The following is a 14,467-nucleotide window of genomic DNA, read 5'->3' as shown; positions in this document are numbered from 1 at the left end:
TTAATGTTATTTCATTAGTAATCCTGACCTATAAATTACTGTATGACAGCAATTCAGAAGATAAAGTTGTTTAGTTTCTTTCCTACATGCAGTTAGTAAAACTTGTTTTGACTCATTGGATTTTGATCAGGGTCACAAATCAGCTTTCTGTGGGATTTTTCAGAAATCAGGGATACTTGCATTGAAATTAGGGAAAAAATAATCCTTAAACATGTCATATATGATTTACCAAATACTCAAATGATCTGAGAACACAAAGAATTGCTGCATAAATACTGTTTTATTTTCTGTCATGCTTATTACAGACTGACAGGAAAGAAAGAAGTGATGCTTTGAATACTGCAATAGACAGCATGTGCAAGAAGACGAGAGATCTTCGCAGACAGGTAAATCTGGGAAACCAGTAGAAAAAGTAGACTTAAGGACTTACCTAAACTGCAGTTTTCAGATTTCATGGCACTACATTTTGTGAATAAACCTTTCTTCTATGTTAGAGAAATACTGAAGATAATTACAGCATATATGTCCAGATTTTCAAAACTGTGCAAAATGCCCTACCACATTTAGACGTTGGCAGAGTATATGTATGTAGACATGTGCACATGTCTAAGTGTGTGTGTATATATACACTTTCTAGAAGCATATATTGCTAATGTGCTTTGGAAAACAATATTAGCTTCATTCTAAAAGTACTTGAATTATCATTCACTTAATTTTTGATTGTTGGAATACGTACCTTGATGGGACCACTGAGTCTATGTCTAGTCCTTCCTTTTTTTGGGAGATTAAGCAACAGAGAAGGGTATTGGGAATACGTGGTCTAGAGTCAAACCTCATGTTTTGCATCCCATTATCCTAAGACTAATGTAAGGTGGGGACCAAAATCTGCAGCTTTGGTGTGTTGCAGAAGACGAGCAATCAGTTCTGTATACATCGAGAATTGTTTACGGTGCTGAAAGTGTAGGAAGTTCCAGCTTAGAAAGGAGAGTTGAAAAGCTTGTAGTACTTTCAGCCAGGCAGACCCAGCCATCCACGTGAATGAAAATTTATAGCCACACAGAATGTGAACACACATGGCTTTTATCCTATCTGGCACTGGTTGTTTGTCAATTCTCTGGTGGAAGAAAATCCGTCCCAACTTTGTATACAGTCTTACAACCCAACTCTTATGTTTTATGATGGTAAATAAATCTTTTCTGTATCCCATGGTCATTCAGGAGAAACCTTGAAAAATAAGATAACTGTATTATGGTATTTGCAGCTAACTAGCTATCCCATTTCCTTTCACATTTCATCAAAATTATGTTCAGTTCAGACACCCTTGTGATGCAGGCGTTCATCATGAGCTCTGTTAACTCTTCCATTGTATTATGCTATCTCTTCCGTAAGGAAAGCAGGCTCCATCTTTTCATTGATTCAAGAAATGTCTCTGTTGCAGCATTTAAAATTTATTTTAAAAAATTACGTTTGTATAGAAGCCTTTGTAAAATGACTGGGTTGAATGCCGTCATGTTCAGCTAATTGACAGTTTAGAACTAGTGTCATCAACCAGAGTAGCTCTGTGGCTTTTTGATATTTTTCTAGAAGGTATGAATAAAGAAATACTTCCTGTACTCCCTCCAAGTTAAACAACATCCTCCTCCTGATTGCGTCTCTTTCACTTACAAGTAAGAGATGAATTTTAATCACAGCACAGTACCTTCCCTGATAGCAGCTGCCACAGCTACGGTTGCTATTGTTCTTTGTTTACTTGTTTCGCTGTATTTCTACTTAATTCTTAGCATTTTGCTCTGCAGGTAGTCAGTGCCAAAAACATATGGACATATGGAGTAGTGGGAAAAAAAGATTGTTTGGATTAGACTGAAGAGAAATTAATACTGCTTCAGGCAGTTCCTTTTCCTTTCCTTGTTTTATATTGCATTTCTTCATTCTTTAATAGAATACAGGCAAAATTTGAAAATCTCAGCTTCGGGTGTTTCTTAGCATAGTTAAAATAAGAACATACTCGAAACTGGTTTGTATTCAGCAAAGACACAGCACTATCATTTTTAGAAAAAGATATTTCATTTTCTGAACTGCAGGATAGAGGATTTCTTGAAACAAAATAATACTGATAATTTATATGAAGATTAATTAATCCAACCACACCAGTAAAAAGCAACAGAAAATAATTATTTGATGAGAGAGAAGATTAGGCTTTTATTTTAAAACTGAATGTCTCAAATTCACCATGAATGTGACTGAGGTCAGCAGTCCTAAAATAATGTAGTGAGACTGCAAAATTACTATAGCCTGGGTTATGTCCACAAACCCAAACATTTCTCTTGGAGATGATGAATTATAAGCCCTTGATATGCTTCCACAGTGTTTTGTTGTTGATATTATGAATGAAAATCAGTATTTTAGATTCTGATTCCTCAAGGTCACATTTATATACTTATTTTTAATGCACGTGATGTACATTGAGGGGAGTTTATCAGTTTCCTTCAGTTGGACACAAATTTTAAAAGATAATTTGGTGGGAGGTTCAGTGTATTTTGATCCTGATGTCTTCTTCATTTTTCAAATAGCAGAATTAGTATGGGTGTGACTGTTCTAAAAAAAAAAAAAAAAAAAAAGTTATAGCATCCAGTTCTATGTTGGGATCTCATAACTTCTGCCTTTGCAAGTGTCTTTTGAGAGTGTACAATCCAGATTGAGTCTCCTGAAGTAATACATTACAGTAAGTCAGATGACAAAAGCATTAAACATTTTAAACTAATTTTTTTTGGAAGGTTTTTATGTCTTATAATTTTTCTAGTTGTATGAATCTTTACTTTTGCAGAGTTTTCACATAAATACATTGAGGCTGTATGCTAAATGGAAAGCTTTTGCTTTAGCAATAAACCTTCTGGCATGTAGGAACTTAAAAGAATTTTGTTTCTTTTTTTTTCTGTTCCAATCAGTATCTTCTATACTTATTACAGAAATATTTTTTTGCTGTAAGGAAGTCAGTAAGCTTGATAATTCACATCTATTTCATGGGTAGTTTTGATCACTGTATTTCATGCCATGTTGTCTGATTAAAATGAGCAGTTGGCATGTGTAGGTTTATAACATGAAATTAAGCTCTCAATCAAGTAATGTCCCAGTCATCAGTTGTAAGATCACATGTAATCTAATTTAAGAAAGCTAGTTTATATCAGGATGTGATATTTGTTTAATAATTTGGAAGAGAAGTTCAATAATAATTATTTGAAAAAAGGAAAATTGAACTTCAGAATTGTTTACAATTCTCTTTACTCTGTTTGTCTGTTGTCGGGTGGCATGATTAGTAATTCAGTGGAGATACTACTGTGAAGGGTACCATATAGCTAATCAGAGCATATCGTTAGGTTTTCCAGCAAGGCAGAAAAATATTTGGGTAATTTTGCAATTAGGAAATGGTGATACAGAGCATTCTGTGAGTAAAAGCATAGTTAAATGAATACTTTCTGTAACATGAAATAGCTTTCTCCCTTGACACCTGAACTACAAGTAAAAGAACATTGGAGACAAAATTAGGTTTGGCTGAACAGTGACTTTTAATGTATGGGATCATTTAGGTAGTTTATTCTGTTCATCAAAGAACATGAGTATTTGTTTGACTCTATTGATTTTTGAAAGGACTAATACAACTTTTAAGTATTTTATGTTACCGTACACTCATTTAGTCACACGTACAAGCGTGCAGATTTATATACTGGTAGGTTAAAACTATCCCTAGCTCTAGAGAGTGTTTTCTGTTTAAATGGGAAAACTGTAGTTTTAGTCACGTAACCCTGCCCTTAATGCAGGAATGAAGTGTGTGCATGTTTGTTATACTAATATATCATGACAGTGAACTTTACTCACAAATGCAGTTTGTTAATACATAAAGCAGTGTGTGTATAGTAGAATTCTGTAAATAGCTGGTATTAATATAATGCTTTGTTTTGCAGCTTCGTAAAGCCATTATAGATCACATCTCAGACTCCTTCTTAGATACCACTGTTCCGCTTCTAGTTCTCATTGAAGCTGCTAAAAATGGAAGAGAAAAAGAAATAAAAGAATATGCTGCTATATTTCGAGAACATACCAGCAGACTTGTGGAGGTATGTTTGATGGTCTTACACTTTTTTTTTTTCTAACTGCATGGCCTAAGTAAATTGCCTCTGCAGTATTCCCTTTGGTGCCAAATACCATGAAAGAATTAAGGTGGTATTTCAGGTAAGAATGCATTAATTGCCTAGGGCCATAGTAAACATTCTCTACTTTTGTACATTATGTACATATTTTATATTATGTAATGGTATGTATATGTAATAAGATAGTGGGTTTTGTGGTGATGTCTACTTACACTGTTTGATTGAGTAGAAATTTGATGGAGGGGAATTCTGCTTTGAGAAAATATTGTATGCATTTCCACAGAAATATTCTTTGAGAAATGTGTGTTTTTAGGGAATAATAGCTCAAATTGTCACAAGACAATTGTTCTAAGATGTAGTAGACTAATCTTTGTGTGTATGTAAATACATAGTGTGTGTGTGTGTATATTTATGTTGTAACTTCGTATAGTGCCTATAGTGAACAATACATACTTAATGAAATGTTCTAAGTAACTGGCTTTAACAGAGCCTGCACACAGTGTCATGTGCTCTTGTGTGATTAGTTGTTCCAACTTGTCTCTCTGCTGGTGCTTACATCATACACAGCTGTTCAGAATGAGTGTACAGTTGACGTTATCTTCAGGATATACACCAGAACTGAAATAATGAATTTGAAAATTCTTATATTGGTTTAAAATACTTTATTTCTCAGGAGCTTGTTTGATATTCAGTGGCTTTTTGTTAAACTATGCTGCTAAGCTCACCAGAACATTAGTTAAGATAGTAGTTAGCTGTGTCTATCAGCTACTAGCCTACCAGAAGTAAAGAAAAAATAAATGAAGAAGTATTAATGGCTAAGCAAGTGGTCACTAAGAGATCTTGTACCTACAAGCAGACCTACCTGATTACAAATAAAAAATCAGTCATTTTCAACAGTGTCAGCAAAGAAAAAGAATATGGCAAATGTCATGTGGAAAGTGAGATCACAATTCAATTAATATAAATCGAGGAGTATGTAAATACATTGAAGCAGTGAATTGGAAACATATTTTGGTTTTTAGCATTTCAAAAGATGTTACTTGGAAAATACTTTTTCTAAATGAAAGTTACATTGTACTGTACTGTTGCTTTAATTTACTGAGTAACACAGCAGGTAGACAGAATTAGATCTTAGTAATCTTAATTTTCTGCAGCTTGTTTTCCAATTGAACATGGTTCCGTAGGTAATTGATAGCCTAGAGAAATCAGATATAGGTAAACGAGTTGCCAGAGAGCTTGATCATGCAAGAAAGACAAGACAAATGGAAAAGAAATAAATAGGTTTTGAATCTTTGGTACTTGTATTATCCATCTTATTTATCACTTTACTTACTTTTCTGTGGTGAAACTTCTGATTATAAGTATCACTTGTCCTCTTTGGGATGTCTTCCATGCCTTTTGTTAGGGATATATTTCATAATGTGATGCTGTTTGTGCAATTTTGAGTTGGATATCACGTAATTGAAGATCTAACTCTCTAAAATGTTTCCAGGTTCCATGAAGTTTTCATGCATCATTGCATTTGATTAGAGAGTTCTTAAATAGCAGATATTATTTCCATGTTTGCCGGAGAGTACTTGCTTTCTTCTCTCTCTCTCTCTCTCTCTCTCTCTTTTTATTCCTTTATTATTTATTCCCTTCATTCTTTAAAAAAAAAATATAAAAAAATCATCCAAATCCTCCTACAGTTCTCAGGTTATGAAATACAAGGCTGGAATACTACTCATGTACACCATTGCAGAATTGAGCTTCAGCTTCTCTGTAATTGAGAATAATTGAAGTGACTTACTAAGGTATAACTGTGGGCAGTATATGCCATATAGCTATGGAATAACAATGGATATGACAATATGACAGTTATAGGTAAAACGCTTTAAGCAACTAAGTGAAATTACTTGCAAAGAATTATATAAGACAGCAACAATAAATCAAAAAACTAATAAATAAGGTAGATGAGATATCAGACAATTGCAATATCGATAGGAAGGCAGTTTTAACATCCATATGTAATTGTCATATATGAGGAATTCTGGTGTGGGCAACAGATCGTATAGCAGAAGCCAGTACTGGAAATGCAGCAGTCCATATTATTATATACAAAATACTTTTAAGAAGAAAAACTTTTTTTCAGGTGCAAATACACTTCATGCAACATACAACCTCTTGAAGTTACTTGTAAGCTCTGACACCTAGAAAGCAGCTCAGATGCTATCAATCCCTATTTTCTGCCTTGGAGAACAGCCCAGGATACAGTTGTCCTTGTGGGCTGCAAGCGCGCCCTACTAATACTAGATACTCTTTATTTTTTTCCCCTAAATAACTGTTCACATTCTCTAGATTGAACGTCACTCTCTGTTTTACCATCTAGTCATTCAGTAACCTGATGTCTCTTTGCAAATCTTTGTAAGTAATTATTTTATTTTCTTCTCTAAATACCATGGAGAGAAAAGAAAAAAAAAAATCGGAGGTTAATGGGGATGCTATGCCCTCAGTGAGATTTTTGGCTTACAGTTTTTGCTGAATTTCCTCTAGACTTATTCCTGAGGTTGGGAGGGGGAAAAAAAAAGCTAAATCTCTTTGTGCCAGCTGTGACTTTGTGACTTCCTGGTTACTCTGCTGCATAGGTTTTTACCAAGGCCATGTGTTTCCTCTGCATCCTGTTGTTGGAGGAGTAGCAGGATCTACATGCCTGGATCTTACTATGGAATGTGTAGTACAGCTAACAGTCGAGCACTTTTGTGGCAGCCTCATGAAGGCCATGTTTCAGTTGCTGAGTGTATGTAAACAGGTCTGTCCATTTCTGCTGAATATTAGCATTGCTCCTGTAAAACATAGTTATGACATTAAAAAAGAAAGGGAAATAGAAAGCTTTTTTTAGTACATAAAGATAAATTTTGAAATTCACCATGTGTTGTAAAATCAGATGTATACAGTGTCATCTGAAATTTTGTCCAAACAAAAACATCATCTGGAGGTTAGTTTCTGTAAGTAATTTCATTAAAAATATTATTGTTCCAGTTGGTCATGCTTCATACAACATTGTTTAGCTGAAGTGATGATGCTAGTGTTGCACTAATGAGTAATTAGATTATATCAATTCAAACAGAAACAGGAAAGCATAACACAGCATTCATAATGTATTTTCAAAATCATCAGTGAGCCAACGTTTGAATCAAGTTTTCTTCGTCTAATTAGTCCTTTATAGAAGTTAGTACGTTATCACTTCCTATGATTCAGTCAGTTTTAAATATTATTGCTGTTGCTGAATTGATTTTACATTTTCATTTGCATGGAGAAATTTTAAAAATAAATTTCTGAACCTAGACCAGCAAGACCTGTGTATTTGTATATTCAGCTCTCCACTTGCAAAGAAATTGATTGTAATACTGCTGCCAGTACATCCAGTGGTGACAGATAATGTAGTGAATTTTATGTTGTAGCATTGAACTGCAAGTCCATTTTAAGAAGTAAGACAAACCACTGGTATTTGTGCTATTTCTAGTTTAAGCCTTCACTTCTCAATTCAGATTAAAATAAATGATAAGAATCCTTTCTCTGCATTAGTAACCACCGATATTGCTTTATTCATTTGGTTTGGTCTGTCCTCCTTTCTAAGTAGAAGAAGTCAGGTATTCTGAGATTGTATTAGTCTTTTTTTCAATATAAGGCCTTATCTACCCCAACTTACTCTTACTCTTAACCCAAGATAATGATTTCCTAAAGATGATTTATCTTTGTAAGTGCCTGTCCTTTTTAGTCTGAATTATTAGTTTCAGCTTCTTTTTTCTAGATAGCTGAAGTGAGGTGAAATGAATTGTACCTTGGAAAGTTTTGGGTTTTTTTTTTTGTTTTTTGTTTTTTTTTTTAGACGAATGTTATGTTGCATTTTCTTATGCTCCGCATAACAGTTTTGAATTTGATATCTTCACTGTCTTAGTGCATTTTTTCCCATCTATTTCTAAAAGATAAAGGATATTAGAATAGTAGGTTATGAGATAGTTTTCTGGATAAATACAGTAGACCAAGTTAGAGGTTGTAGGTTCATTTTCTTGTGAAGGTTTCCCCAGCAGGGAATTTGATATGGAAATTAGAAGTACTTCATTAAATATTGAGAGATGCTTTGTGGTTTCTATTTTAATCAGCAAATCAAAACTTCTCCAGGTGTGTTCTTCCTTGTTTTCTTTTGTTATCTGTCTCCTGATTTTATTAACTGTTCTTTGGCCTAGAGGTTCTATCTTTTGTTTAAAAAAATGTGCTAAGAGGTTTGGGATGTTATGTAGGTTGCTCCAAAAGTAATGGCTCCTGTTTATTTCTGTGGAAAATACAACAAAGAGCACAACAACACTGACAGAGAGAATTCTCAGCCAAAAAATGCTATTTTTCAACGTGGTCACTGTAGTCAACATAGTCATTTGGCATTTTGGCCAGCAGTGAATGGAAGTCTGCATGCCATGCTCATAAATATCTGCACCAGCAGAGGTGACCCAGCTGTCACTGTCACCGCTGCTGAAAAGCACCACCCACTGCCTTGCTGTGCTGACATCCACTGTTTGGCCTCTATAAATGTTCAGCGCACATGAATGAATGTCAGTGGGAGCCATTTTTTCTGCATGGAAGAATTCAGTGGCAAGTCTTTCTTCACCTGCACTTCCATATCAGACACCATTCTGTCAGACTGCCCCTCTGCTGCCATTTGTCATATATAGCAACAAGATCTAACAGGATATTGGTGGGAAGGTCTACTCTCTACTGCCTCTACTGCCATCCCACCAACGTCAGCTTCCAGTGTTGTGGGCCAGCAATACAAAACATGAAGCATTACTTTCAGAGCAACCCTCTTAATTACACCTTCCAGGAGTATTATTGGTGGAGTGTGGTGGTTTGTGAATGGTGCTGGTGTTTGAAGAGCTCAGGCAATGGCAAAGTATTTGAGATGCCTAGGCTTACATCTTTGCACTTTTTGTGCAATAAGTTCTCAAAACTTAATCTCTTGGTTATGAATGTCAATAGTGCCTTCGGATGTATAGAGGAAACAAAGTAGTCCTAATTACATAGATTAAAAAAAAAATTTAAAAAATAACCAAACAAGCAAAGCACAAAAAAAAAGCCAAAAAACCAGCCAAAACACAAACACCACCTGGGCTATTACACTGAACTCCCTCCATATGGGAAATGGATATTGAATATGAAGCTTCTGTAGCTGAAGTATTTTCATAAATATCAAAGGTTACATTATGCATTCTTCAAATGGAGGTTATTCTGGCTACTCTACACCTTAATCCTGCACATACTTTATCAAATATTTGCCTGAATAATAATAAAAGTAATAATAAAATCAAGATGAACTGTAGAAATAATAAAAAAAGCAACAACCATATTTGGGTTAAGGTTCTCTAGAGATAAGGTCTCTATCTTTGTGAATCTTCCTTAAAATAAATTCCCCAAAGTATATTTTGGTTAGAAAATTATATTTTTAGTTTTAATTCCATAATCTAATGCATTAATTTTGGTACAGATATTTCAAAACAATGAAAATTAACTGTTTTGGGATTTCATGCATTTAGGTTTTGATTTGAAATGCCTTTTCATTTAAAATGTTATGATGAAATTGCGCATCTCAAGGTGGTACTTGTTTATATGGAAACACTTCAGTGTTCTTTTAGAAATTTTTAAAACTTGCTCTGTAATGAATCAGAAAATAACACTAGTTATATTATCAAAATTGTCATGAAAAGCTTTAGGGGACTTGGTTGTACATTCCTTATTATGCCTTTTAAGATATGCCTGCTTTTAGTGAAGATTGTGTTCTAGCTTGTGTTTTACTTCTGTTGGAGATGAAAACAGTTTATGATGTGATCAATTATGCAATAGTGTTTTGTGATCAAATATGTGATAGTGAACAAAAGATAGGTAAAATGGAAGGCTGAAATATGCTGTCTACACAAGCTGAAAAATATATCTTGTATTCTGTAACTGGAAATTTCTTGTTTGGGAAAGCTGACAGGCTGTTCTCCTGAGCTGTTCTATCAGAGATGTAATGATTTCTGAGAAGCAGAGTGATAGACTGGGTGAACTTGAGATTAAAAAAGGAATTTGATGGGAGCAGGAAGGAATCCTCTGATTGTCTTTTCTTTTGGCACAGATGCAAATTTCCTGCTGCTGTGGTTAAATGTCAGCTATACCAAGCTGAGACTGAGGGATTTAATAGAAGTGGAGGCAATGATGAAGTGAACTTTGTGTTCTTCATCTCTTTTTGCTCAGTACACAAATGTATCATATTCTTTGTACCCTGATCTAGTAATACGGAAGTCAGATGTAGTACTGTGATACACAAACTTAAGGGTTTTGCCTACTGCCTAATTCTTGACTTTTTTTTTTTTTGTCTTGACTGTGTTCCATTGTTTCTCTTGGACAAGAAATACTGATTACCACAAAGTAGGATTCCTAAGGTGAATTCTGTTGCTGATAATTGACAGTAAGAGGTAGCACGTACGTGTAAGTGCATAGATATTTTAGTGTAGTGAAATACAACAGCAGATACATGCAAGGGTTAATTTAAAAACAAAACAAACAAACCTTTATATCATTTGATATAAAGGTTTCTAATGAAAGAAATCCAACACATATTGAAGATCTTTCTAAATGATGTTAAAAGACCTAAAGGAGAAAGATTCTTGAGTTCTAAAAATACATAGAGTGAAATAAATTATTTAGTAACTTTGTAGCTGAAGTTACAGTACTGCATCATAACAAACAATAAGAATCATAGGATTGTAGAATGATTTGGTTTGGAAAAGGACCTTTAAGATCATTTAGTCCTAACTCCCTGCTATGGGCTGGGAAACCTCCCTCTAGACCAGATTGCTCACAGCCCCATCCAGCCTGGCCTTGAATACTTCCAGTGAGGGGATGTCCACAGTCTCCCTGGGCAACCTGTTCCAGTGTCTCACCACCCTCACAGTAAAGAATTTCTGCTGATATCTAGTCTAAATCTCTACCCTCTTCCAGTTTAAGCCATCTCTTGTCCTGTTACTACATGCCCTTAAAAAAAAAAATCATAGAGGTTGGAAAGAACCTCTGGAGATGTTTTGTGGTACATGTTCCCTATTAATGCAGGTTGCCTACAGTAGGTTGCGCAGGAAAGTGTCCAGGTGGGTTTTGAATATCTCCAGAGAAGGTCTAAAGCCTCTTTGGGCAGCCTGTTCTGTCACTCTGTCATCCTCAAGGAATCATATTGTTACTTTATGAAAAAATGAAAAAAGAATATGAAAAGTATTAAAAATATTTAATTTTCTTAATTAATAAATATGATAGTATGGAAAAAAAACAAAGGCTAAAATAAATTACTGGCTCTTATTACTTTAGCTATTTCTAAAATCATTTAAAATGTGTTGGAAGAACTTTGCTTATAGTTTTGGTCCTGGCATGTCATGCTTAGTTAGTTCTGTGGCCCCTTACCTGGATCCCTAGTCTTGGGAAAAAAAGTTTAGGTAGACTGTAGAAGAAGGGAGGAAAAATGGCTCTGTCGCATGGATCAGTGATAGAGACTGGAATAAAGATAAATTCATTTATCTAACTGAAAATCAACATTCAACTTAAGAATGTCCATGTAAGGTTTATCTGAATTAATTCCTTCAATATAGAAGCCTGCTACTTGGTGCAATTTCTATGAAAAAATTGAGTTGCTTAGTTGCTTATTTATTTGTAAAGCCTCTTTATGTATATGCATATTCACAACCCAAACATATTAATCAAAATGTTTGCGAAACTCAACAGAGTTGAAATTATTATATTTGACAATCAAAAGAAATCTACTGACAGTTATTAAAAAGGATATGGTATGACAACACTTCCTTTTTCTCAGACAAGGAACAGGGCCACTGTTCTGTTCCTTGGCTTTCTGCATCTGCCACTAGTTTCTGCAAAAATACTGAGTATTTCTCTTCAAATACAATGGGGAAAGATATTTCTCAGTTGTCACACTATCTAAACTTGTTTGTAATTTTTAACTCTGTTGTATGGCAAATTTTAACTATATTAGCCCAGAAAATTGGATGCTGAGGGCAACTCATTATAGTTCTAAATGAAGTTGGCAAAATAAAACCATCTAATTCTCGTTCTTTCTTGAGTGGAGCATACAGCAAACCTCCAAGAAGCCTTGTGATTGTTTTTTAACCTCTAAACATCTGGTAGGAAAGGATTACATTCCTTCGTGTAAGTTTTCTTCTACTCAGAGCTAATAGTTGTGGGGAAAAAAATGACTAGAATTCTGAAAAATTAAAACCAACAGCAATCCGAAAATGCCATCCTAGGTAACACATAATTTTGTAGCAGATAGCTTAAACTGAAACGGGATTTATTAATCCACATCTACTGATGGATTTTTGCTTTACATATTGAAGTACTGACAACTGCCAGATCTGTATTTCCATCTCTTTTAGAGACAGTATGAATTAATTATTCTCAGTGCTAGGGATCACCCATTTCTATGACTGAATGCTCCAGACTGTTCAGCACTAAATAAAGATAATATCTTTACATTTATTTACATGTTCTTTATAATTGATTTTGCTTTGCTATTGAAAAACAAAATTACTTTTGTTAATTGCAAAACTCTACATCTGTAGAAGTTAAAATGATTATTGGAGCATCTTTGTTAATGTTGAGAATATCAAAGGAGAGCAGAATCTTTTATTGCTCTTTTTCAGAGCATCATCAGAAGACAAGAAAAATGACTACTATTCAGCAGTCTTTTAGTTTTCACACAGTTAGATGCTAAGGAATTTCATTAATAAAATAAAATCTGAGGCTTGTCCTTTTGTTTTTTCTTTTTTTCTTTTTTTTTTTTTTTTGCTAGCACTTGCTACTGTTGTTCTTTTATACAGAATAAACTTCCTGTTGTATCATCGTGTAGTTACATCTGTGTCGAAACAACAAATACTCCGACTTCCAGAGTGTATCATCATCCTCATTTTCGTATTACTGTTTATTTTATGGAACTCATATGCATAACAATGCACAGCAGCTCCCCACAGGTGGATGCAGGATTATGTCGTGGAGTGCAATCTGCAGACAGAACTGGAGTGTGGGTTTTTTTTCTTTGTTTTTTGTAAATAGGACAAGTTCTTCTAAGCAGGATTCTTATGGGATGGGAAGTGGATTTACGTTACCATATTAATATCTAGGATCAATCTATCCATGCTAAATTAACTTTTTTTTTTTCATATCTCATTCTTGATGTTTTTCAGACTCTTACTTAGCAAGTTAACACAATTATTTGTTATTGAGATGAAAACTCCCTTCAGTCTGCTAACTTACTTGCATTCTCAGGTGTGTGCTTCAGAATGCCTACTGTACTACTGAAAGACTACTGTACTTCAGTAGTCTTGTTTTTGTCCCACTTGCTCAGTTCTAGTAGACCAGTGTGTAGCCTGCTTGTTCAGGCTGGAGTTAGTTAATAACACATCAGTGAGAATAGCTGAGTTCCTTTCTTGTAGGTTTTTCATTGCTTCAATTCTGTTAAATCCCAAGATTTTATCTCATCTGTTTTAGCAGTTCAGCTACTAACTGTATGCTAATTTTATATAAATCTGTGACTATGTAGCAAACAATGTATCTATAAAAACAAATGAAAAAAAGGCCACAAACATGCGAAACAACAAAACTTTTCTATCTTTACTTACAGATATCTTTTTCTGCAAGTTGTTTGGTAATGAAAGTTAATTCTTAAAGCACGAAGTTAATGCTAGCAGCATCAAGAGTTAGGCCTGAACCTCTTGCTTTCCTATGTAAGCTAAAAATTATTACTGCGCTGAATAGAGTCCTCTAACAAATTGATCTGGTTTAAAAGTTTATGTGATGGCCATCAATAAAGAGTGTAGTCATTCTCATTGTTGTACCAACAGGCTTGATGTTTTTGGATGTTGCTCCAGTTGGTTGTTTGCAGTAAGCATGCAAAAAGGTATTTTAAAGATGGAAGTGGTAATTGTAGGGATGTGGGAGCTTTTTGAGAAGTAACAAGCAGCAGAGGAAAAATGCACAAATGCTTTAAATGCAAAAACAGTTACAATTCTGATGAAAAGAACCTATCAGCATTAATTGGAAGACTATAGACAAGGTAGAAGGAGGCCTTCAAAAATAGTAATTTGTTCTTAATATATTGAAGTTATTAGAAGGATGCTTAATGGAGAGCTAGTGTTTTCTTAGTGGTGAATGGAGAAAATTGTGGAAAAAAATATCTTAAAGTAAAGCCTGTATTTTTAACCACAGGAAAATTTTAGGGCTTTGAACCTTGGTATTTTGGGCCTTACAAAGTTCTAGCA

At 34.5% G+C, this 14,467-nt stretch overlaps 1 protein-coding gene across 1 annotated transcript in view; it reads left to right on the top strand.

The window, feature by feature from the left end:
* CTNNA3 (catenin alpha 3) overlaps positions 1-14,467 on the top strand; it is a gene marked incomplete at both ends in the record, with an annotated part of 396,193 nt that overhangs the window by 230,329 nt on the left and 151,397 nt on the right. Inside the window, 2 exons of the mRNA XM_079535369.1 lie at positions 306-386; positions 3,960-4,112. Of these exons, the coding sequence (XP_079391495.1) occupies positions 306-386; positions 3,960-4,112 (234 nt within the window). The remainder of the gene's footprint in view (positions 1-305; positions 387-3,959; positions 4,113-14,467) is intronic.

Source organism: Tetrao urogallus, assembly GCF_951394365.1.
Source record: "Tetrao urogallus genome assembly, chromosome: 5".
NCBI lineage: Eukaryota > Metazoa > Chordata > Aves > Galliformes > Phasianidae > Tetrao > Tetrao urogallus.
The sequence above is the reverse complement of the archived record's forward strand: the minus strand, read 5'-3'. Positions and strand labels throughout refer to the sequence as shown.